At 43.6% G+C, this 25,506-nt stretch overlaps 1 protein-coding gene across 1 annotated transcript in view; it reads right to left on the bottom strand.

Annotated features, from left to right (window-relative positions):
• LOC106593178 (A disintegrin and metalloproteinase with thrombospondin motifs 14) overlaps positions 1-24,318 on the bottom strand; it is a 135,607-nt gene extending 111,289 nt beyond the window's left edge. Inside the window, exons 1-2 of the mRNA XM_082964979.1 lie at positions 23,604-24,318; positions 22,247-22,698 (exon numbers count right to left, since the gene is read on the bottom strand). Of these exons, the coding sequence (XP_082821105.1) occupies positions 22,247-22,698; positions 23,604-23,694 (543 nt within the window). The 5' untranslated portion in view covers positions 23,695-24,318. The remainder of the gene's footprint in view (positions 1-22,246; positions 22,699-23,603) is intronic.
• Positions 24,319-25,506: the final 1,188 nt, after the last annotated feature.

The raw sequence follows: 25,506 nt of genomic DNA, 5'->3' as shown, positions 1-25,506 counted from the left end.
CAAAACGACATTTAAGAAAAGTACAACATGTCTAATGATTAATTTTCAACATTGCCTGCTACCGAGTGTTCTCACTACTTAACATTGTAGGGCTTCCCTCATGCCCCTTTTCATAACGGTGCTAGCTAGCTACGCGAGTGAGTGTTAGCTAGCTAGCTACAGGCCGGAACATTAATCTAGCCAAGACCAACAACTTAAATATACGGACTATACAGCTACAAGTAGTGAGTGGAGTTAAAAACGGACTAAACAAGTTAATTGTCTTACCTGTGATTCAATGTTTTCTCTAGCTACTTGAAGCCTACTTGGACTCCAAATAGCCTGGAGCCACAGGGCTCTTCTAGCAGGTTCTATTTCCCTACGTGGGAGCATTGCGAACCATAGGTCGGGATTTCTGACCTGCTTACATGTACATTGAACAACACAGCAGATTTTTCGGCATGTTTTGTTATTTTTGTATTACTCAAAATCAACAACAATGTTGGCTCTTTTACACTGGGGGTCAATGGGAAAGAATGTGGGCGTGGTCAAGGGAAATTCCTAATTATTAGGTGAATATCGGCTCGGAGTATCCCATTATCCTTTGCGAGATATGAGACAGATCAGTGCAGGCGGAATCAGTGTCAGTCAGCCACTAACAGTCATTCTGACGGCTAGTACATCTAACACTTTCAATCATTCATTTATGTTGTGTTATGAGCAACAGTACTGTGAAGGGAAGGCACCAAAGACTTTAAGTTACTCAAACATACAGCCATTATGTAACAGATCTGTGTGTGTGTGTGTGTGTGTGTGTGTGTGTGTGTGTGAGATACATACATACAGCCGTAGTGTAAGGGAGATGGAATGACCCACATCTGATGTTGCTGCACCTAAACAGGCTCCCTCTCTCTTTCTCTTTCGCTCTCTCCTATCTCTCTCTCCATCTCTGTCTCTCTCTGTCTGTCTGTCTCTCTCTCTGTCTGTCTCTCTGTTTCGCTCTCTCTCCATCTCTCTCTGTCTCTCTCGCTCTCTGCTTCTCTCTCCTCTCTCTCTCACCCTCTCTTTCTCTCGCTCTCTCCTATCTCTCTCCAGCTCTGTCTCTCTCTCTCTCTGTCTGTCTCTCTGTTTTGCTCTCTCTCCATCTCTCTCTGTCTGTCTCTCGCTCGCTGCTTCTCTCTCCTCTCTCTCACCCTCTCTTTCTCTCGCTCTCTCCTATCTCTCTGTCTGTCTCTGTCTCTCTCTTGCTCTCTCTCTCTCTCTGTCTTTCACTCTCTCTCTCTGCTTCTCTCTCTCTCCCTGTCTTTGCTTCTCTCTCTCGCTCTCTGTCTCCTTTCATCAGTCATTATCTCCTCTATGGCTTTAATTGAAATTCGATTCAAAGTGCTTTATTGGCATGGTATACATATTCTTACAATGCCAAAGCAAGTGAACTAGATAATAAACAAAGTGAAATAAACAAATTAACAGTAAACATTACACTCACAAAAGTCCAAAAGAATAAGGACATTACAAATGTTAATGTAAAAAAGGGAAAATAAATAAACATAAATATGGGTTGTATTTACAATGGTGTTTGTTCTTCACTGATTGCCGTTGTCTTGTGGCAACAGGTCACAAATCTTGCTGCTGTGATGGCACAATGGTATTTCACCCAATAGAAATGAGAGTTTATTGGGTTTGTTTTTTAATTCTTTGTGGATCTGTGTAATCTGAGGGAAATATGTGTCTCTAATATGGTCATACATTTGGCAGGAGGTTAGGAAGTGCAGCTCAGTTTCCACCTCATTTTGTGGGCAGTGTGCACATAGCCTGTCTTCTCTTGAGAGCCAGGTCTGCCTATGGCAGCCTTTCTCAATAGCAAGGCTATGCTCACCGAGTCTGTACATAGTCAAAGCTTTCCTTAAGTTTGGGTCAGTCACAGTGGTCAGGTATTCTGCCACTGTCTACTCTCTGTTTAGGGCCAAATAGCATTCCAGTTTGCTCATTTTTTTTGTTAATTCTTTCCAATGTGTCAAGTAATTATCTTTTTGTTTTCTCATGATTTCGTTGGGTCTAATTGTGTTGCTGTCCTGGGGCTCTGTGGGGTCTGTTTGTGTTGGTGAACAGAGCCCCAGGACCAGCTTGCTTAGAGGACTATTCTCCAGGTTCATCTCTCTGTAGGTGATGACTCTGTGGGATGTGTTTGTGAACAGAGCCCCAGGACCAGCTCGCTTAGGGGACTCTTCTCCAGGTTCATATCTCTGTAGGTGATGGCTTTGTATTGGAAGGTTTGGGAATCACTTCCTTTTAGGTGGTTGAAGAATTTAACGTCACTTTTCTGGATTTTGATCATTGGGGGTATCGGCCTAATTCTGCTCTGCATGCATTATTTGGTATTTTACGTTGTACACAGAGGATATTTTTGCAGAATTCTGCATGCAGAGTCTCAATTTGGTGTTTGTCCCATTTTGTGAATTCTTGGTTGGTGAGCGGACCCCAGGCCTCACAACAATAAAGGGCAATGGGTTCTATAACTGATTCAAGTATTTTTAGCCAGATCCTAATTGGTATGTCGAATTTTATGTTCCTTTTGATGGCATAGAAGGCCCTTCTTGCCTTGTCTCTCAGCTCGTTCACAGCTTTGTGGAAGTGACCTGTGGTGCTGATGTTTAGGCCGAGGAATGTATAGTTTTTGTGTGCTCTGGGTCAACAGTGTCTTGATGGAATTTGTATTTGTGGTCCTGGCGACTGGACCTTTTTTAGAACACCATTATTTTTGTCTTACTGAGATTTACTGTCAGGGCCCATGTCTGACAGAATCTGTGCAGAAGATCTAGATGCTGCTGTAGACCCTCATTGGTTGGGGACAGAAGCACCAGATCATCAGCAAACAGTAGACATTTGACTTCAGATTCTAGTAGGGTGAGGCCGGGTGCTGCAGACTGTTCTAGTGCCCTCGCCAATTTATTGATATATATGTTGAAGAGAGTGGGGCTCAAGCTGCATCCCTGTCTCACCCCACGGCTCTGAGGAAAGAAATCTGTGTGTTTATTACCAATTTTAACCGCACACTTGTTGTTTGTGCTTCACACATCCCACCACACGGCACATCTGAGACTAAACCATTTGCCTGGGAGCAGTAGTCTGTAGTCAGTAGTCTGGTCTGTAGTTTGTAGTCTATAGTCAGTGGTCTGTCTCTACAACTTCAAACTGCTCTCTCTCTGCTCTCTCTCTCTCTGCTCTCTCTCTCTCTCTCTGCTCTCTCTCTCAGAAAAGCGCCGGCTGGCAGGCATGTACAGACGAGCCTGATGTGTTTATTTTGGCTGTGGCTCAATGAAACACATGGACTGTCTTCTCTCCTCCTGACTGTGGTCAAGATCACTTCCCTTCAGGAGATGATACCCCATTTTCACATGTTCCGCTGCCATGTCAAACTCATAGCCTTTTAGACACACAAGAGACTATTCAATCATTCTGTGAGAGAGCCGAAGCCAGGGAAGAAGAAGACATGCCTTGAAATAGCTGACATTGCTGGGGTGCCTGTGGTGGGAACCTAGCCCTTATCTACAAATGTACAGACATCAGCAATGTCTAACTAACCAATGAGAGGGGTAGTCCATCTACAGGGCTGCTGTTATGCCAGCTTCATAGCATTGGCTCAGAACTCTCTGCCAAAATAACCAGTTCAAACTTATAGAGAATAGAGAAGAGGCTGCTCATTCAGCACTATTATTAGTGTGTGTGTGTGTCTGTGTGTGTCTGTCTGTCTGTCTGTCTGTCTGTCTGTCTGTCTGTCTGTCTGTCTGTCTGTCTGTCTGTCTGTGTGTGTGTGTGTGTGTGGGGGGGAGGTGGGAGTGTGTCTGTGGGGGCTGTGTGTGTATATGTGTCGGGGGAGTGTGTGTGTGTGTGTGTGTGTGTGTGTGTGTGGGATGTGCCTGGTGTTTTTTGGTTTAGCATTGATCAGATGGTTCATCAGTTTCTGGATGGATGGGCATGGAATCAACTAGACATATTGTGGATGGGAGCCATTGGCTACAGTCGATAGTTCTATCAGGGCCAACTACTGTAAGGCAGTACACGGTATTAACACTGTACCAGACAGTCTCAGCCCGGTGGTCCTCTGTGGCTCAGTCAGTAGAGCATGGCACTTGCAATGCCAGTATTGGGGGTTCGATTCCTGCTGGGGCAACTAATACGGGAAATATATGCATGCATAAAAGCTGCAGATAAATTATGTATATTATATATAACCATTGATTATGGGGGGGGGGGTCGATACAGTTACATATCACAATATTATTTGGGGACAATATTAAATCGATATTTGACTTTAGTTACTGTAGGTATCATTAGCTACTGTAGGTATCATTAGTTACTATAGGTATCATTAGTTACTATAGGTATCATTAGTTACTGTAAGTATCATTAGTTACTGTAGGTATCATTAGTTAGTGTTAGTCGGCTGTTCCTGCGCCAAAACTCCTGGTTCTCCATCTTCTTTTTAAATAGTGAGCCAACATGTTTTCAGAACATTTCTCTGAGTGATCACACTAACTTTCTCATGCTCTCTCAACACTGAGTGTACAAATTAGGAACACTTTCCTTATATTGAGTACCACCCTCAGAACAGCCTCAGTTCCTCGGGACATGGACTCTACAAGGTGTGGAAAGAGTTTCACAAGGATTCTGGCCCATGTTGACTCCAATGCTTCCCACAGTTATTTCAAGTTGGCTGGATGTCCTTTGGGTGGTGGACCATTCTTGATACACACAGGAAACTGTTGAGTGTGAAAACCCTGGCAGCGTTGCAGTTCTTGACACATTCAAACCGGTGCGCCTGGCACCTACTACCATACCCCGTTCAAAGGCACTTAAATATTTTGTCTTGCTGTTACGGATACAGGTATCCTGTGTATGTATCCTGTGTGTGTTTCTTGTCTCTCCTTCTCTCCTTCTCTTCTCTTGTCTTTACTGACACCCATGCCGCTCGTGCAACTTATTGTAGTGGTCTAGTTCAGTGTTGAGCGTCATAGCATTAGTGTTTGCTATTTGTTGGCTCTTGTGTAGTAGTTCAAGATGGCTACTTTTGAGTTGAAATCCTTTTTGGATAACCCTACGTTGGAGGTTTTTGACAAATGTCGTAGAGTTGATTTAATGACCTTGGCTGACCATTATTCTGTATCTATTCCGCAGAGTTTAGTTAAGGTGGAGGTTAACTTCTTTGGGATGGGGGCAGCATTTTCACGGCCGGATAAAAAACGTACCCGATTTAATCTGGTTACTACTCTTGCCCAGAAACGAGAGAATATGCATATAATTAGTAGATTTGGATAGAAAACACTCTAAAGTTTCTAAAACTGTTTGAATGGTGTCTGTGAGTATAACAGAACTCATATGGCAGGCCAAAACCTGAGAAGATTCCATACAGGAAGTGCCCTGTCTGACAATTTGTTGTCCTTCTGTTGCATCTCTATCGAAAATACAGCATCTGTGCTGTAACGTGACATTTTCTAAGGCTTCCATTGGCTCTCTAAAGCCACCAGAAAGTGGAATGAGGTGTCTGTTGTCTCTGGGCGAAGAACAGCAGGAGAATTTGTAAGTGGTCAGCCTGGGGACAGTGACACTGGAGATGTGCGGTCACGAGACTACTCCATTTTTTTCTTTCAGCCTTTGAATGAATACAACGTTGCCCGGTTGGAATATTATCGCTATTTTACGAGAAAAATAGCATAAAAATTGATTTTAAACAGCGTTTGACATGCTTCTAAGTACGGTAATGGAATATTTTGACATTTTTTGTCACGAAATGCGCTCGCGCGTCACCCTTCGGATAGTGTCCTGAACGCACGAACAAAACGGAGCTATTTGAATATAACTATGGATTATTTGGAACCAAAACAACATTTGTTGTTGAAGTAGAAGTCCTGGGAGTGCATTCTGACGAAGAACAGCAAAGGTAATCCAATTTTTCTAATAGTAATTCTGAGTTTAGGTTGTCCCAAACTTGGTGGGTGTCAAAATAGCTAGCCGTGATGGCTGAGCTATGTACTCAGAATATTGCAAAATGTGCTTTTGCCGAAAAGCTATTTTAAAATCTGGCACCGCGATTGCATAAAGGAGTTCTGTATCTATAATTCTTAAAATAATTGTTACGTATTTTGTGAACGTTTATCATGAGTAATTTAGTAAATTCACCGGAAGTTTTCGGTGGGTATGCTAGTTTTGAACATCACATGCTAATGTAAAAATCTGGTTTTTGATATAAATATGAACTTGATTGAACAAAACATGCATGTATTGTATAACATAATGTCCTAGGAGTGTCATCTGATGAAGATCATCAAAGGTTAGTGCTGCATTTAGCTGTGGTTTTGGTTTTTGTGACATATATGCTTGTTTTGAAAATGGCTGCGTGATTATTTTTGGCAGGGTACTCTCCTGACATAATCTAATGTTTTTCTTTCGCTGTAAAGCCTTTTTGAAATCGGACAATGTGGTTAGATTAACGAGAGTCTTATCTTTAAAATGGTGTAAAATAGTTGATTGTTTGAGAAAATTGAATTGTGGTATTTTAGTTGGTTTTGTATTTCACGCCGTGCGATGCCATTGGCTGTTGGCTAGGGGTTCCGCAGGCGGAACGGGGTTCCGCTAGCGGAACGTCTGTTCTCAACAGGTTAAGCAACTGGTGTTAAATGTTTTGTTGGAAGAACAAGTGCTAGTATTACCGCTGCCTGAACCTACTACCCCTGTAGGGGATGTTGCTGCTCCTGTAAGCCCGTCGGTGTCTGGGAACGAGAGCGAGGCTAAAGCTCCAGCCACATTGCCCCGTTTTGATCCACTCTCCCCACTGTCAGCCGGTGATGCCAGTTGGGATGTCCGTTCAATACAGTTCCAACTGGAGGCGGAAGAGAGAGCCCAAATTAGGCGAGAGAATCTCCAGTTGGAGATGTGTAAAATTGAGGCAGAAAAAGAACGAGAACAGCGGCAGTTAGAGTTGGAAATGTGTAAAATTGAGGCAGAAAGAGACCAGCGTCAGTTGGAGTTCAGAATGCGCCAGATGGAACTAGAGACAGCGAGGCTAGCCTCCGTTCCTACTGTGCCTGTTAGTGAGTCGTCCTCACCAGCTGTAGCTTCCAACACGTTTGACATTAGTAGGCAGATTGCCTTAGTACCTTTGTTTAGAGAGTCAGAGGTTGACTCCTATTTTTGTGTGTTTGAGCGAATAGCCGTCGCATTGAAATGGCCTGAAGAGGTATGGTGCTTATTACTTCAGTGTAAACTAACTGATAAAGCCCAAGAGGTTTTGTCAGCGCTACCTTTGGAAGACAGTTTGAACTATGAAGTGGTCAAAGCTACTGTTCTTCGTGCCTATGAGCTTGTGCCTGAGGCATACCGACAGAGATTTAGGTCTCTAGTCTTCTAGTAAGACTTATGTGGAATTTGCTAGAGACAAGGGAAATCTGTTTGATAAATGGCATGCTGGTAACTGATTTCAACTCTCTCCGGGAGTTAATCTTGTTGGAAGAGTTTAAAAATTGCTTACCCGAACGCATTGTTGTTTACCTAAACGAACAGAAGGTATCCTCCCTGTCAGAAGCGTCTGTGTTGGCAGACGAGTTTGTGCTAATGCACAAGAGCGTGTTTTCGGCTCATACTGAGAGTAGAGTCACTGAGTTGCCTACTTTTAGTCCTAGTCGGCCAGTAGTATATCAAGCACGCCAGAAAAATGAGCGTCCCTGCTTCTCTTGCCATAAAGTGGGACATATGATTAATGATTGCTTCCTGCTAAAACGCAAACAAGGGATGCCTATTCATGCCACGCCGCCAACAGGTGTTGGGCTAATTCATACGGTTGTGAGGTGTGAAACGAAACAAGTGCCTCAGGGTAAATGTAGTTTGAAAGTCTCAGTCCCTGACCTCAGTTACGAACCGTTCATTTTCGAGGGGTTTGTGTCCATAACGAATGACGAAGCATCTCAGCACCCGGTTAAAATCCTTAGAGATACTGGTGCGGCGCAGTCATTTATATTGTCTGATGTGTTGCCCTTATCCGACAATACATACTGTGGTTCCAGTGTGTTAGTTCAGGGTATTGAAATGGGCTTTGTCCCAGTGCCATTGCACTTTGTGAATGTACACTCTGAATTAACCAGTGGAATATTCAGAGTGGGGGTACATCCTATGTTGCCAGTAAAAGGTGTGACCTTTATAATGGGTAACGATATTGCCGGAGGAAAGGTAGTACCCGTATTGGAAGTATTGGATAAAAGTGACCACTCTCTCTCCAATGAGCTGGCACAGAGTTATCCACATGTGTTCCCCGCTTGTGCTGTCACTCGTGCTCAGGCAAGACAAGTGGGTGACGTGATAGATTTGTCGAACACTGTTCTGTTCAAAGAAGTTGATCAAGAGGATGGGTTGTGTGCTACTTCTGAGAAGCTGATCACCTCTGACAAACAGCCCCCGGAAGAATCGAAGTATGTTGAACTTATTGCTGATGCAATACAGTTACCAGATCCTCGTGAGCAGCTGATTGCTAACCAAAAGGTTGACAACAAGCTTGCTAAATGTTTTTCTAGCGTTGTCTCATTGGAAGAGGTAAAGAAGAAGAACGTGGCTTACTTCATTGATGGTAATCTCCTCATGCGTAAATGGACATCCCATGTTGACGCAGACAGAGATTGGAATGCTGTTTACCAAATAGTGATTCCTACAGCCTTTCAACAAAATGTGTTATCCCTTGCTCATGATCACCAGTGGTCTGGTCATTTAGGAATCACCAAGACTTATGATCGGGTCCTTCGACATTTCTTTTGGCCAGGTTTGAAACAGGATGTGGCTCAGTTCAGTCAGACATGCCACACATGTCAGATAACAGGAAAACCAAATCAGGTTATTCCTCCCGCTCCTCTTAGTCCTATACCTGTGGCTCAGTTGGTAGAGCATGGTGTTTGCAACGCCAGCATGGTGTGTGCAACGCCAGGGTTGTGGGTTCAATTCCCATGGGGGGGGGCCAGTACAAAAAAAAAAGTTTAAAAAATAAAGAAAGAAAAAAAATGCATGAAATGTATGAACTCACTACTTACTGTAAGTCGCTCTGGATAAGAGCGTCTGCTAAATGACTAAAATGTAAATGTAATAGGTGAACCAATTGAACATGTGGTGGTTGATTGTGTTGGACTGTTACCGAAGACAAAATCAGGTAACCAGTTTCTGTTAATGATTATGTGTATGGCAACAAGATACCCCGAAGCCATTCCTCTGAGAAGGATTACAGCTCCGGTAGTGAATAAAGCCTTAATTAAATTCTTCATGACATTCGGGTTACCTAAGGTGGTACAAATTTCCTGTCAAAGCACTTCAAGCAGGTGTTAAAATCCTTGTCAGTTACGCACCGTGTGGCAAGCACATATCACCCAGGGTGCGCTTGAGCGTTGGCATCAGACACTGAAGTCTATGTTACGTAAATATTGTTTGGAATCTGAGAAAGATTGGGATGAGGGAGTTCCTCTAGTTTTGTTTGCTGCTCGTGAAACTGTACAGGAGTCCCTAGGGTTCAGCCTGGCTGAACTAGTGTTTGGTCACACAGTGAGAGGACCAATGAAAGTCCTTAAAGAACAGTTTTTGGCCCAAGAGTTGTGTGTGGGAGATGAGAACGTGTTGGAACATGACATTAATGTTGGAAATGCTGCCCCTATCAAGCAACACCCATATCGTGTCAATGCTTCTAAAAGGAAGATAATGAGGGATGAAGTGAGATATTTGTTGGAGAATGACCTGGCTATGCCAAGTTCAAGCCCATGGAGTTCTCCTTACATTCTGGTTCCTAAATCTGATGGTACGTCCAGGTTATGTACGGATTATCAAAAGGTAAATTCTGTCACAATGCCAGATTCGTTCCCGTTACCCAGACTGGACGACTGTATCGACACTGTTGGTGCTGCTACTTATGTAACAAAGTTGGACCTCTTAAAAAGTTACTGGCAGGTTCCGTTAACCTCACGTGCTTCTGAGATTTCTGCTTTTGTTACCCCAGACAACTTCCTACATTTACATTTTACATTTACGTCATTTAGCAGACGCTCTTATCCAGAGCGACTAACAAATTGGTGCATTCACCTTATGATATCCAGTGGAACAACCACTTTACAATAGTGCATCTAAATCTTTTTTGAAGGGGGGGGTGGGGGTGGGGGGGGGGGTTAGAAGGATTACTTAATCCTATCCCAGGTATTCCTTAAAGAGGTGCGGTTTCAGGTGTCTCCGGAAGGTGGTGATTGACTCCGCTGTCCTGGCGTTATGAGGGAGCTTGGTCCACCATTGGGGTGCCAGAGCAGCGAACAGTTTTGACTGGGTACTCTGTCATGGCTTTTGGGATGCGGAATGCACCAGCCACTTTTCAACGACTGGTTAACACTGTATTAGCTGGCGTTCCCAATTGTAGTGCATATCTTGATGATCTAGTGATTTATTCATCTGAGTGGTCAGATCATGTTAGCTCTCTAAGGGTAGTATGTGAGCATTTGGCAGCTGCTTCTTTAACCCTGAACTTGGCAAAGTGCGAGTTTGGGAAGGCTACTGTTACCTATCTCGGCAAAGAGGTAGGCCATGGACAGGTGTGCCCTGTTGATCCTAAGGTCTTGGCTATTACTGCATTCCCTGCACCTACCACCAGACGAGAGCTATGCCGCTTTTTAGGGATGGTTGGCTACTACCGTAGCTTCTGTAAAAACTTCTCTGCGGTAGTTGCTCCATTGACCGATTTGCTCAGTCCAGCTAGATCGTTTGAGTGGTCCCCAGATTGTAAGGTAGCTTTTGAGACTGCTAAAGCACTCTTATGTAATACCCCTGTACTTGCTGCTCCGGATTTTGAACAACCATTTAAACTTGAAGTAGATGCTAGTGCCAGAGGTGCTGGTGCTGTTCTACTACAGCAGGACAAGAGTGGACTGGATCATCCTGTGTGTTATTTTTCACGTAAATGTAACAAATGTCAGGCAAACTATGCCACCATCGAGCAAGAAGCTCTAGCTTTGCAATATTTTGAAGTGTATATTGGTTCTAGAGCTCTACCAGTGATCGTATATACTGACCATAACCCCTTAGTGTTTCTCCACCGGATGTACAACCAGAACCAGTGCCTTATGCGTTGGGCACTTATTGTACAGAATTATAATTTGGAGATACATTATCAGAACCCTTTTTGTGGCGTATTAGCAGAAGCTTTGTCTCGTGTGTAATAATAATAATTTTGTATGTTTTGTAAGGTTGCCTTTGTTTATTGATATTGTGGGTATACTTTGTACATACTTTTGGTCGCAATCCCCCCTAGGGTTACTCTTTTAAGGTTGGGAGTGTTACGGATACAGGTATCCTGTGTATGTATCCTGTGTGTGTTTCTTGTCTCTCCTTCTCTCCTTACAGGTGACAATCATCATTCCCCCAATCAGTCATCAATCAGTCCCCAAACAGAAGACACCTGCTCCTCTTCCCTCACCCTTGGTTTAAAAACCCAGTCAGATGTTTTCTCCCCAGATCAATCTTTATTGTTCTCTATCTCTCTGTGTCCCCAGTTCTCTCTTTCTGTATTGATCTCTATTTTGTTTTGCAACTATATGTCACTTTGTCCATCCCACCTGTGAGTATTGTTTTTGTTAAAGTGTTGACTGTTTGTTTGTTGGTGGGAAAAGGGGGTACCAAGACAAGTCGCCCATGGGCATACACTACCCGTAGGTAACCCTTGTCTAAGTACCCTAGTTAGAACTGGGCGAACCACCCACTGTATTTTTGGTTAGTTAGCTAGCTGTTCTTGAGGTAGGCTAGTCTAGTTTAGGGGTGTTTTGGATTATTGTTTCTTTGCTTGGGTCCAGCTCAGCCCCTTTTCCCACACCCCCATTACTGTGTGTTTAAAGAAATAAACCCTAAAGAGTTTGACGGTAGATTTACGGTAGATTTGTCTGTGGTTTTTGTTCTCACTGTTACTTGTCACTATTATAATTTGCAGGAGTTATGGAGGGTCTCGTTGCCATCCCCCCCCCTAGACTGCAGGGCCAAAATGAATTCTTAACACTTGCCCATTCACCCTGTGAATGGCACACACACTTAAAAATCCTTATTTAAACTACCCTTCATCTACACTGATTGAAGTGGATTTTTTATTTTTATTTAACTATGCAAGTCAGTTAAGAACAAATTCTTATTTACAATGATGGCCTAGGAACAGATTTTTGTAAGCTCTGAGATTTGATCTAGCAACCTTTTGGTTACTGGCCCAACGCTCTAACCACTAGGCTACCTGCCGCTCCAATTTAACAAGTGACATCAGTAAGCTTAGCTTTCCCTTGGATTCACCTAGTCATTCTATGTCATGGAAAGAGCAGGTGTTCTTAATGTTTTGTCCACTCAGTGTATAGCGACCAATATGTTTGAAACATCAAATCTCAATTAAAATCGTAATCAAAATCTCAATAACCACAATAACATGTTCATAAAAATGTATCAATACTGTCCCTTAAGTCTGAGAATGTTTGTGAATTTGGTTAATCAAAATGTAACTCTTCCAGATCAATATTGTTCAGAAAAGTAATTGTTTGTTTTCTTCAGTCCATGGAGAAATGCAGTCTGTTTGAGAGCACCAACATAATGTTTAACCAGAAACTACAGTCAGAGAAACAACAACATTCAGACCTTTTAGGCTACGGGACTGATTCCCTCTCTCAGTACACAGAACAGAACAGCATTGTCCTCATATGGTTGGTTTGTCATTTACAATGAACAAACAGATCTGGGACCCGGCTGATAGTAAAGTATACAGTACTAGGGTGTGTGTTTGTGCAAGCATGTCTGTAATTACCTCAGAGTGAGAAATCAATGTCTCTTTAATGAATGATCTCATTGTTCCTATGCTGAACAGTGGTACTCTATTCTTCTGCCCCTGTCAGTGGGGGGGGGGGGGGGGGTTGACAGAAATAAATGCAATGTAATGTAGGGTACCACTATGGTTTATATTAGACGCACAAATACACATAAAACAACAGACAAAGAGGCAACCAGAGTTCAACAGGGTTAGACAGGTTAGGAGAACCAGGTGGTTCAGAGTTCAACAGGGTTAGACAGGTTAGGAGAACCAGGTGGTTCAGAGTTCAACAGGGTTAGACAGGTTAGGAGAACCAGGTGGTTCAGAGTTCAACAGGGTTAGACAGGTTAGGAGAACCAGGTGGTTCAGAGTTCAACAGCGTTAGACAGGTTAGGAGAACCAGGTGGTTCAGAGTTCAACAGGGTTAGACAGGTTAGGAGAACGAGGTGGTTCAGAGTTCAACAGGGTTAGACAGGTTAGGAGAACGAGGTGGTTCAGAGTTCAACAGGGTTAGACAGGTTAGGAGAACGAGGTGGTTCAGAGTTCAACAAAGTTAGACAGGTTAGGAGAACCAGGTGGTTCAGAGTTCAACAAAGTTAGACAGGTTAGGAGAACCAGGTGGTTCAGAGTTCAACAGGGTTAGACAGGTTAGGAGAACCAGGTGGTTCAGCGTTCAACAGGGTTAGACAGGTTAGGAGAACCAGGTGGTTCAGAGTTCAACAGCGTTAGACAGGTTAGGAGAACCAGGTGGTTCAGAGTTCAACAGGGTTAGACAGGTTAGGAGAACCAGGTGGTTCAGAGTTCAACAGGGTTAGACAGGTTAGGAGAACCAGGTGGTTCAGAGTTCAACAGCGTTAGACAGGTTAGGAGAACCAGGTGGTTCAGAGTTCAACAGCGTTAGACAGGTTAGGAGAACCAGGTGGTTCAGAGTTCAACAGGGTTAGACAGGTTAGGAGAACCAGGTGGTTCAGAGTTCAACAGCGTTAGACAGGTTAGGAGAACCAGGTGGTTCAGGGTTAGACAGGTTAGGAGAACCAGGTGGTTCAGAGTTCAAAAAAGTTAGACAGGTTAGGAGAACCAGGTGGTTCAGGGTTAGACAGGTTAGGAGAACCAGGTGGTTCAGAGTTCAACAGCGTTAGACAGGTTAGGAGAACCAGGTGGTTCAGAGTTCAACAGCGTTAGACAGGTTAGGAGAACCAGGTGGTTCAGAGTTCAACAGGGTTAGACAGGTTAGGAGAACCAGGTGGTTCAGAGTTCAACAGCGTTAGACAGGTTAGGAGAACCAGGTGGTTCAGGGTTAGACAGGTTAGGAGAACCAGGTGGTTCAGAGTTCAAAAAAGTTAGACAGGTTAGGAGAACCAGGTGGTTCAGGGTTAGACAGGTTAGGAGAACCAGGTGGTTCAGAGTTCAACAGCGTTAGACAGGTTAGGAGAACCAGGTGGTTCAGAGTTCAACAGCGTTAGACAGGTTAGGATAACTTTTTTTTCTCCCAGTTTTAACATGACAAGTGGCAGAATAATATCCACATAAACATGTCATTAGAGGTCAAGGGTGAAAAGGCTGTCTTAATCACTATTCCTTGCATGTTGTTTCTGTCAGAAGTAGCAGGGAAGCTGACAGACTGCGGTGGGACGTCACCTCAGCTTGGTCCAGCTATCATTACCACCCAATACTTGAAATCAGACTGCGATGGGACATCATTACCACCCAATACTTGAAATCAGACTGCGATGGGACATCATTACCACCCAATACTTGAAATCAGACTGCGATGGGACATCATTACCACCCAATACTTGAAATCAGACTGCGATGGGACATCATTACCACCCAATACTTGAAATCAGACTGCGATGGGACATCACCTCAGCTTGGTCCAGCTATCATTACCACCCAATATTTTAAATCACAGATGACTTGTTTGGTGGTTTTGATGATAGAGATGGAATATGCAAATACTACAGCTAATGCCTTGTCTATGTGGACATAACACCTGGTTCTCCTAACGTATCTAACCCAGCCCAGGTCTTGACACTTGTGTCCTGTCATGTGTGAAATGAAGTATGCTCCCTCTAATTATCTCTCTCCCTCTCCTCCCAGAGGACCTGAGCCCTGGGACCATGCCTCAGGACTACCTGGCCTGATGACTTCTGGCTGTCCCCAGCCCACCTGGTCGTGCTGCTGCTCCAGTTTCAACTGACTGCTGCTATGGAACCCTGACCTGTTCACCGGACATGCTACCTTGTCCAAGACCTGCTATTTTTGTCTCTCTTTCTCTACCGCACCTGCTGTCTCTAACTCTGAATAATCAACTATGAAAAGCCAACTGACATTTACTCCTGAGGCGCTAATCTGCTGCACCCTCTACAACCACTGTGATTATTATTATCTGACCCTGCTGGTCATCTATGAACGTTTCAACATCTTGGCCATGTTCTGTTATAGTCTCCACCCGGCACAGCCAGAAGAGGACTGGCCACTCCTCTGAGCTTGGTTCCTCTCTAGGTTTCTTCCTAGGTTCCTGCCTTTCTGGGGAGTTTTTCCTAGCAACCAGGCTTCTGCATTGCTTGCTGTTTGGGGTTTTAGGCTGGGTTTCTGTACAGCACTTTGACATCGGCTGATGAAAAAAGGGCTTTATAAATACATTTGATTTGATTGATTGATTGATATAAACACAATGCTTTTAGTACTCTAACAATTACTAGTAGCAGAGGCTACGAGCACTCATTTACAGCAAACACAGAAGGTTGGCAAATAATATTCATAGGGTTTGTAATCTCTCGTGGACAGACGCACGATCTAGCGCATTTACGTTCGATTTTAGTTCTGGGTATCTGGCTTGTAGTTTTTTTGTTCTTGGTGTCTGCTTTGTAGTTCTTTAGTTCTGGGTGTCTGCTTTGTAGTTCTTTAGTTCTGGGTGTCTGCTTTGTAGTTATTTGGTTCTGGGTGTCTGCTTCGTGGTTCTGGGTGTCTGCTTTGTAGTTCTTTAGTTCTGGGTGTCTGCTTTGTAGTTATTTGGTTCTGGGTGTCTGCTTTGTAGTTCTGGGTGTCTGCTTTGTAGTTCTGGGTGTCTGCTTTGTAGTTCTTTGGTTCGGGTGTCTGCTTTGTAGTTCTGGGTGTCTGCTTTGTAGTTCTGGGTGTCTGCTTTGTAGGTTCTGGGTGTCTGCGTTCTGTAGTTCTGGGTGTCTGCTTTGTAGTTCTGTGGTGTCTGGGTGTCTTTGTAGTTCTTTGGTTCTGGGTGTCTTTGTAGTTCTTTGGTTCTGGGTGTCTGCTTGTAGTTCTTTGGTTCTGGGTGTCTGCTTTGTAGTTCTTTGGTTCTGGGTGTCTGCTTTGTAGTTCTTTGGTTCTGGGTGTCTGCTTTGTAGTTCTTTGGTTCTGGGTGTCTGCTTTGTAGTTCTTGTGGTGTCTGGCGTTGTCGTGCTGTTGTAGTTCTTTGTAGTTCTGGGTGTCTGCTTTGTAGTTCTTTGGTTCTGGGTGTCTGCTTTGTGGTTCTGGGTGTCTGCTTTGTAGTTCTGGGTGTCTGCTTTGTAGTTCTGGGTGTCTGCTTTGTAGTTCTGGGTGTCTGCTTTGTAGTTCTTTGTAGTTCTGGGTGTCGGCTTTGCAGTCCTTTGGTTCTGGGTGTCGGCTTTGCAGTCCTTTGGTTCTGGGTGTCGGCTTTGCAGTCCTTTGGTTCTGGGTGTCGGCTTTGCAGTCCTTTGGTTCTGGGTGTCGGCTTTGCAGTCCTTTGGTTCTGGGTGTCGGCTTTGCAGTCCTTTGGTTCTGGGTGTCGGCTTTGTAGTCCTTTGGTTCTGGGTGTCTGGCTTTGTAGTCCTTTGGTTCTGGGTGTCTGGCTTTGTAGTCCTTTGGTTCTGGGTGTCTGGCTTGTCGCCTTCTTCCTAATAGTGTTATATGTTTACCATAGTGTTATTAAATGATTACACTATTAAAGCCAGTTATGACTGGCTGAATGAATGAATTGCTTGTAACATTTTCTGAATGACATCCCTAGGGGAAACCAGGAAGTTCCCCCTAGGTACAGATCTAGGATCAGTTTCCCTTCCCCTTATCCTAACCGTAAAGGTGCACTATGCAGGAATTGCTCCGCCATTTCCTGGTTGCTAAAATTCGAATAGTTCGGCTGATTTCAGATAATTTCACAAAACAAGTAAGTATAGTGTAGAGAATCATTGTACCATCGAAATCGCTGTGAAATGTATTTTCCATTTCCACGCTGTTTGAAGCTGTTGTACAAAACCGAAAGTTAAAGATGAGAAAAAACTAAACTTATGAACAGGAAGCATAGAAATAGCGGACATAGAACAGATCTACCGCTTCTTAGACTTGCTTTCAATGAGAATGACATATCTATAATTCACAGTTCTATGTGAATTTGGTTGGTCGTCCAAGCAAAAGCCCTTAACTGGGGAAAATGTAAAACTGACCCAAGAACAGCGCCTAAGGGCAACTTCACCCTATACATTTTAGTAATTTAGCAGACGATCTTACACATTTTCTTACTTTTTCCTACTATAGGTGAAAACGTTTGTGACAGAGCAGTAACCACTCTAAATTCCAAGCATCTGCCTCTAACCCTAGGAAGCTCTTTGCCGCCTTCTCCTCCCTCCTGAATCCTCCTATCCCCCCCCCCCCCCTCTCTGCGGATGACTTTGTCAACCATTTTGAAAATAAGGTTGACGACATTCGATCCTCGTTTGTTAAGTCAAACGACACCGCTGGTCCTGCTCACGTTGCCCTACCCTATGCTTTGACCTCTTTCTCCCCTCTCTCTCCAGATGAAATCTTGCGACTTGTGACGGCCGGCCGCCCAACAACCTGCCCGCTTGACCCTATCCCCTCTCTTCTCCAGACCATTTCCGGAGACCTTCTCCCCTACTTCACCTCGCTCAACTCATCCTTGACCGCTGGCTACGTCCCTTCCGTCTTCAAGAGAGCGAGAGTTGCACCCCTTCTCAAAAAACCTACACTCGATCCCTCTGATGTCAACAACTACAGACCAGTATCCCTTCTTTCTTTTCTCTCAAACTCTTGAGCGTGCTGTCCTTGGCCAGCTCTCTTGCCATCTCTCTCAGAATGACCTTCTTGATCCAAATCAGTCAGGTTTCAAGACTGGTCATTCAACTGAGACTGCTCTTCTCTGTGTCACGGAGGCTCTCCGCACTGCTAAAGCTAACTCTCTCTCCTCTGCTCTCATCCTTCTAGACCTATCTGCTGCCTTTGATACTGTGAACCATCAGATCCTCCTCTCCACCCTCTCCGAGTTGGGCATCTCCGGCGCGGCTCACTCTTGGATTGCGTCCTACCTGACAGGTCGCTCCTACCAGGTGGCGTGGCGAGAATCCGTCTCCGCACCACGTGCTCTCACCACTGGTGTCCCCCAGGGCTCAGTTCTTGGCCCTCTCCTATTCTCGCTATACACCAAGTCACTTGGCTCTGTCATATCCTCACATGGTCTCTCCTATCATTGCTACGCAGACGACACACAATTAATCTTCTCCTTTCCCCCTTCTGATAACCAGGTGGCGAATCGCATCTCTGCATGTCTGGCAGACATATCAGTGCCGATGACGGATCACCACCTCAAGCTGAACCTCGGCAAGACGGAGCTGCTCTTCCTCCCGGGGAAGGACTGCCCATTCCATGATCTCGTCATCAACGTTGACAACTCCATTGTGTCCTCCTCCCAGAGTGCTAAGAACCTTGGCGTGACCCTGGACAACACCCTGTCGTTCTCCGCTAACATCAAGGCGGTGACCCGATCCTGTAGGTTCATGCTCTACAACATTCGCAGAGTACGACCCTGCCTTACACAGGAAGCGGCGCAGGTCCTAATCCAGGCACTTGTCATCTCCCGTCTGGATTACTGCAACTCGCTGTTGGCTGGGCTCCCTGCCTGTGCCATTAAACCCCTACAACTCATCCAGAACGCCACAGCCCGTCTGGTGTTCAACCTTCCCAAGTTCTCTCACGTCACCCCGCTCCTCCGCTCTCTCCACTGGCTTCCAGTTGAAGCTCGCATCTGCTACAAGACCATGGTGCTTGCCTACGGAGCTGTGAGGGGAAGCGTCCCACCCCTGGTACACCCAATCAACAACAGGTGAAATATCAAGAGCGCCAAATTTGAAAACAATTAAATGTCATAATTCAAATTTCTCAAACATACAACTATCTTACACCCTTTGAAAGATAAACATCTCCTTAATCTAACCACGTTGTCCGATTTCAAAAAGGCTTTACGGCAAAAGCATAAAGTTAGATTATGTTAGGAGAGTACATTGACAATAGCTGTGTGTAATGTTTTGTCAATTCAAAGACAGGCGTCACCAAAAGCAGAAAACCAGCTAAAATGATGCACTAACCTTTGACAATCTCCATCAGATGACACCCCTAGGACATTATGTTAGACAAGGCATGCATTTTTTGTTCTATCAAGTTCATATTTATATCCAAAAACAGCGTTTTACTATGGCGTTGATGTTGAGGAAATCGTTTCCCTCCAATAACCGCCAGTCAAGCAGCACAACAAATTAAATAATTACTATTCGAAAACATTGGTAAAATATTATATTGTCATTCAAAGAATTATAGATTTACATCTCTTGAACGCAACCGGATTGCCAGATTTAAAAATAACCTTACTGGGAAATCACACTTTGCAATAATCTGAGCACTGCGCCCAGAAAAATACGCTTTGCGATACAGACTAACCGCCATGTTGGAGAGATCTAAAATCGAAAATACTATGTAAATAATCCATTACCTTTGATTCTCTTCATCAGATGTCACTTCCAGGAATCCCAGGTCCATAACAAATGTAGTTTTGTTCGAAAAAGCTCATAATTTATGTCCAAAAAGCTCTGTGTTGTTAGCACATGATCTATGCCAGCCGGACTTCTCGTCATGAACGAGGGGAAAAAAAATATTTACGTTCGTTCAAACATGTCAAACGTTGTATAGCATAAATCATTAGTGCCTTTTTTAACCAGAACATGAATAATATTCAAGGCGGACGTTTGCATTCTCTTTTGGAACGAGAGTACCCAACATGAACTCGCGAGTCAGAGTCTAATCGGCCACCACCGTTCCAAGGCTCTTGTTCGTTCAGTTCTCACAGTATAAGACTCAAAACACTTTCTAAAGACTGGTGACATCTAGTGGAAGCCATAGGAAGTGCTCAACAATTAATAAGCCCCTGTGTGTTTCAATGGCATAGGCTTAAAGGTAATTCAACACATCAGGTATCCACTTGCAGTCAGAATTTGTCTCAGGGTTTTGACTGCCATATGAGTTCTGTTATACTTAGACATCATTCAAACAGTTTTAGAAAATTCAGAGTGTTTTCTATCCAAACCTGAACAATAATATGCATATTCTAGCTTCTGAGTTGGTGTAGGAGGCAGTTAAAAATGGGCACATATTTTTTTCAAAATTCTCAATACTGCCCCCTAGCCCCAACAGGTTTTAAGGAATGCCTAGGATAGGATAAAGTAATCCTTCTACCCCCCCCCCAAGAAAAAAGATATAGATGCACTATTGTAAAGTGGTTGTTCCACTGTATATCATAATGTGAATGCACCAATTTGTAAGTTGCTCTGGATAAGAGCGTCTGCTAAATGACGTAAATGTAAATGCAGTGACAGAGCAGTGACAGAGCAGTGACAGTGCCGTAACATGAGCTCCTTGCATAAGTGTTGGAAAAAGAGAAAGTAACGTCTGGACAGCTTAACAGAAAACTATTCCCTGGAAGCAGCAGTGTAGGGCTGTAGGCTAAGTAGAGGCTACTGTATACTGAGTTCTCTATAGTTAACAGGGCTCCATAGCAAAGCAATGGACAAGCATCATGTCTCCCTGCTGTTTACGTCAACTTCTTGTTATATATTCAAGTTATTGTGTGCAGTGGACAATGCTTCAGTGTAAACCCCGATGTGCTGTCATTACTCTAAACTTTCGAGGAAACCCGTTGCACTTAAAAGGGATACTTCGGGACTCACGGAAACCATTTTTATGTCGCTGCATCCAGTATATAAAGGAAGTTAGGAAGAGTTTCAGAAAGCCAATGCTAACTGGCGTTTACACAATGACTGGAAGTTTATCTCTAGTTAGCAACCTCCTTCAAACTGCACACAGAGACATAAAACATGTTTATCCACGAGTTCAATTGACTGGGGAATTAGATAAATTACCTTGTTGCCAAAATTCCGATGAATCCCTTTAATATATATCAGTCCAGTTACTTAAAGGGATTTTGTAGTCATTACATTTTTTACATTTTAGTCATTTAGCAGACGCTCTTATCCAGAGCGACTTACAGTAGTGAATGCATACATTTCATACATTTAAAAAAAGAAATTCCGTACTGGTCCGCCGTGGGAAACGAACCCACAACCCTGGCGTTGCAAACACCATGCTCTACCAACTAAGCCACATGGGACCTATCCTTACACAAACGTATAGAGTCACTCTTTCAGCCCTGTGGCCTTCACTAAGTGAGTTCCTAGGTGAATGTTGTCATTATAATAAAACGTTTTTTGACAATGTATTACATATCTTATAAGGCCTTATTTTGAGGCCTAACTTTACCCTCACTCAGTGGCCTAAAACTCATGGTTTACAGACCACATGAGGCCTGCAAGTAGGGTTGCAAAATTCCGGTAACTTTCCAAAAAATTCTGGTTGAAGGATTTCCAGGAATCTTCCAACCAGTATTTCTGGAAAACCTGTGAAATGTAGCAACATTTTGCAATCCTACCTGCATGTCACATTATGCTGGCTTGCAAAGTGATGTGTAATTCCTATTGGAATCCAGCCAGAGTTAGGATATCCTACCGCTGATTTTTATTCACCCGCAACCTGCATTCATAGTGACTGCCAGGTCTAGGAACAGTGTGAGGAGAATACCTAAGCCATTTAAACAGTGTACAGCAGCCTGGTCCCAGATCTGTTTGTGCTGTCTTGCCAACTCATATGGTTACATTACAGCGTACAGCAACCTGGTCCCAGATCTGTTTGTGCTGTCTTGCCAACTCATATGGTTAGATTACAGCGTACAGCAGCCTGGTCCCAGATCTGTTTGTGCTGTCTTGCCAACTCATATGGTTAGATTACAGTGTACAGCAGCCTGGTCCCAGATCTGTTTGTGCTGTCTTGCCAACTCATATGGTTAGATTACAGTGTACAGCAGCCTGGTCCCAGATCTGTTTGTGCTGTCTTGCCAACTCATATGGTTAGATTACAGTGTACAGCAGCCTGGTCCCAGATCTGTTTGTGCTGTCTTGCCAACTCATACGGTTGATTTGTAATTTCCAATCCACAAACAGATCTGAGATCTGGCTGATAGTACAGTATACAGTACTAGGGTATGTGTGTGTGTGCGCTAACTCATTTGCACCATTGTATGGAATTCAGGGAGGGTGGGTTTGGTTATTGACTTACCAGTCCATCACAGTTGCTTATGGCAACAGTAGCCTCTGGCATGTCTGATACGTCTCCAGTGAAAACACAGTCCCCGTGGAGACGCTCCTTAGCCTTTTCCTCGAAGTCCTCCTGCCATTCCACAAATGCCCCCGGAGCCACCAGCCTCCTGTTTGCTTTGAGGCGAAGGTGCAACTCTTTCCCAAACACAGTGACGTTGAAAAACAGGTGTTGGCCTGTGCCAGAGGTGATAGAGGGAGTCTCGGGGGCGCTACGGGCCACACGCCTCTTTCCCGGACCAGGGGATGAGGAAGCACCAACACCACCACCTGCATCTTCACTTTCACTTTCTCCCGTTGCAGCTGAGGCCCAGGCTCCTGAGACTGAGACCACGTGGGAGATATAGCGGCCGTGGGAGTCTGTGCTGAACGGCACGATAAGACCATATTCACTTAACTTTCCAGAGAGATGTTCTGATGAGACAAATAGTCAAGAATAACATCAGAGAAACAGAGACAACTGGACAGTTCTAATATAAACTCTTAGAAAAAAAGGGTCTCAAAAGGGTTCTTAGGCTGTCCCCATAGGATAACCCTTTTTGGATCCATATAGAACTCTTTTGGGTTCCAGGTAGAATCCTCTGTGGAAACGGTTTTTACATGGAACACAAAAGGGTTCTACCTGAAACCAAAACAGGTTCTTCAAAGGGTTATCTTATGGGGACAGCCAAAGAACCGTTTTAGGTTCTAGACAGCACATTTCTTTCTCAGGGAGTAGGAACCTATGCACAGAAACATATGGGAACTTGGGGGATTGGGAACTTATGGGAATTTATGGGAACTTGGTGAAAGGCACAGAAAATAATATAGGATACTTTAATTGATACTGACTTGCCTAGTTAAATAAAGGTTAAATAAATAAATAAAACAATTATGATTATACTCTGTGTGGCTAAGAGTAATGCATGCTAGTTAAAGGAGAATTGGCCTACTAACAAATGGTTAATGAATATGGAAGATGATCCTTTTATTCTTTTTTGAACCTTTATTTAAAGATGATATTGAACTTCTGAACAGTGGAGACATAGGATAATGTGTCTCTAGTCTAGTTTGGTCTATGGGTTATGAGCCAGCCAGTTGCATCACTGTTTAGTTTGGCTAAACCCTTTCAGGTACAACTAAATTATTGGACTAGTTTGTGGCATTTCTGGACACGTTCATCAATAAGACCTCAGTCTCTATCAAACCCAGGGGGTTATATAACTTCAAATACTGTATGCCATACGTTTTATAGCCCTCTGCACAAAATCCACATTAGGCTACCTCAAAGTTGAATACCAAAAAGTTTAGAAAAAAAGTGTAAAATCATAAGAACTTACCATGTGATTTCACAGTATGTTTGTGATCTAAAAATATCAAGCTGAGAGAACAGCACATCAATAAATATATACAATCCAAAGCGAAAGCCATTGTGGAATTACGAGCTGCCACTTCACTTCAGTCCACTCTAACGGGAGTTGAAGTTTCCTTTCTATTGTAAACGTTGTAGTAGGCAACCGCTGTTCCCTCTCCCTCCTCCTGTCCTGCTCCAGTCCTGAACGCCGCACAGTTTATGAGAAAGAAAAAAACGTATCAATCTTTAACTTCTTCAGCGAAGCCGCCGTCGAGCATTCTTCTGAACGTTACCGCAAACGCAAACCAAACTGACGAGGGAATTCACAAGTTGTTCCAATCTTTCGGCTTCCGTTGAACTGTGCATGAAGCTGGACAGCCCCATCCATTTAGAAAAGGGAAAAAACCGGGGGTGCTGCTGATGACGACAGCTCCCTGCCCGGCTAATCGGAGAGTTCAGGGAGGTACAGATAAACTAACTCACAGCCGGAGCCTGGAACTGTTTAGATGCCTTGTGGTTGTTTAGAAAAAAGAGAGGTAGGCCTGCACCTTCATATGTACAGTCATTGGCCTACAACATACTAATTCGTATAAAATTCAACCCCAACCTCAGAAGTAAAAAAGCATTCCTGCACACAAACATCTGCGGCGCAGTCCCGCACCATTACGCACGGATGGGGAGGCGTTAGTACAAAAATTGCAGTCGGACTTCTCTAACTCCACGAAACTTTAAGCCACCGAGTTTTTAGGGTAAACGCATTCTGTCCACTGGTCTGAGAGAGAGACTCTGACACACAGGGAGAGAACAAGTCGTGGCGAATTGTTTAGTTTGTGAAACAAGTCTTGGAATGCACATTCAGTACGTAACTGTCTGCGGGCATGGATCTAACCACCCAGACTATTCTTAAAATAAAAAATAATACAGTATGTCTTCTGTTCAAATAAACGTTTTTACTGCATGATTTTATAAAAGTCATGGAAAAGTAATGATTCATACATTTGCCTAAAGGCTACCGTCTACAAGTTCCATCATCAGTAGGCTACGTTAACGCGTGAATATTATTTATGGGTAAGAATTTTATGTAATATCCTTGAAATGCTTCTGAATATATTTACAGTAGCACAGCCTACTGATAGGAAGTGGTGAGGAGTTTGCCCATCACTTATCTCCAGCCGAGACTGAACACTCGTTTCCGATGTAAATAGAAAATAAAAATGTCTGTTTTCTCTTGAAAATAGTCGAATAATGATTTCACCAAAATTATTGATTGCTAGATTATATGATATAAATCTAGATTTGAGTTGAACAGATCATTTTCCCATTGCTGTGCCATACATCTTGGTGATGGGATGTGTCTATTCTACACAGCTAGACTAGTATCTGTACTACTGTTGACCAATGTGTTTAGACAAATATATATAAATAAAACACATTTCATAAGTCAACAATATCATGAAAGGGGATATTATATAAACCTGCAGATGTCACTAAATGTATATGACATTCATTCCACTTGTAGTAAAAAAGACTAAATGAATTCCTCCAGTCATTGAAAGGGTTTTTAAAGTATGAAATGTGAAATGACTTGTCGTTTCCACCAGTGGAATGGAAGGCTAAGGGCTAAGACTCCTGGATGGCTGTTTTTATGACCGCCCACCTCGACCCTCACAGGTACTCAACCCAAACCACAGTAGTGAATCATAGAATGACTCCACACAAAATAACTACCCATGGAGCTCCGAGTCTACCTGTAAGGAAAGGCTTTAAAGGGTCCTTCAGAGGCAAGATAGAACTGACCTAAACTAAAAGTAACTATGTCTAGACTGAACCTTATTTTCCCCATCTTCAATTCTAAACAAGTTCCCTCCCTGAGAGGAAACTGCCTGCCT

This window comes from Salmo salar, chromosome 18 (genome assembly GCF_965601325.2).
Source record: "Salmo salar chromosome 18, fSalSal1, whole genome shotgun sequence".
NCBI classification, from domain to species: Eukaryota; Metazoa; Chordata; class Actinopteri; order Salmoniformes; family Salmonidae; genus Salmo; species Salmo salar.
This window is presented reverse-complemented; position numbering and strand designations above follow the sequence as displayed.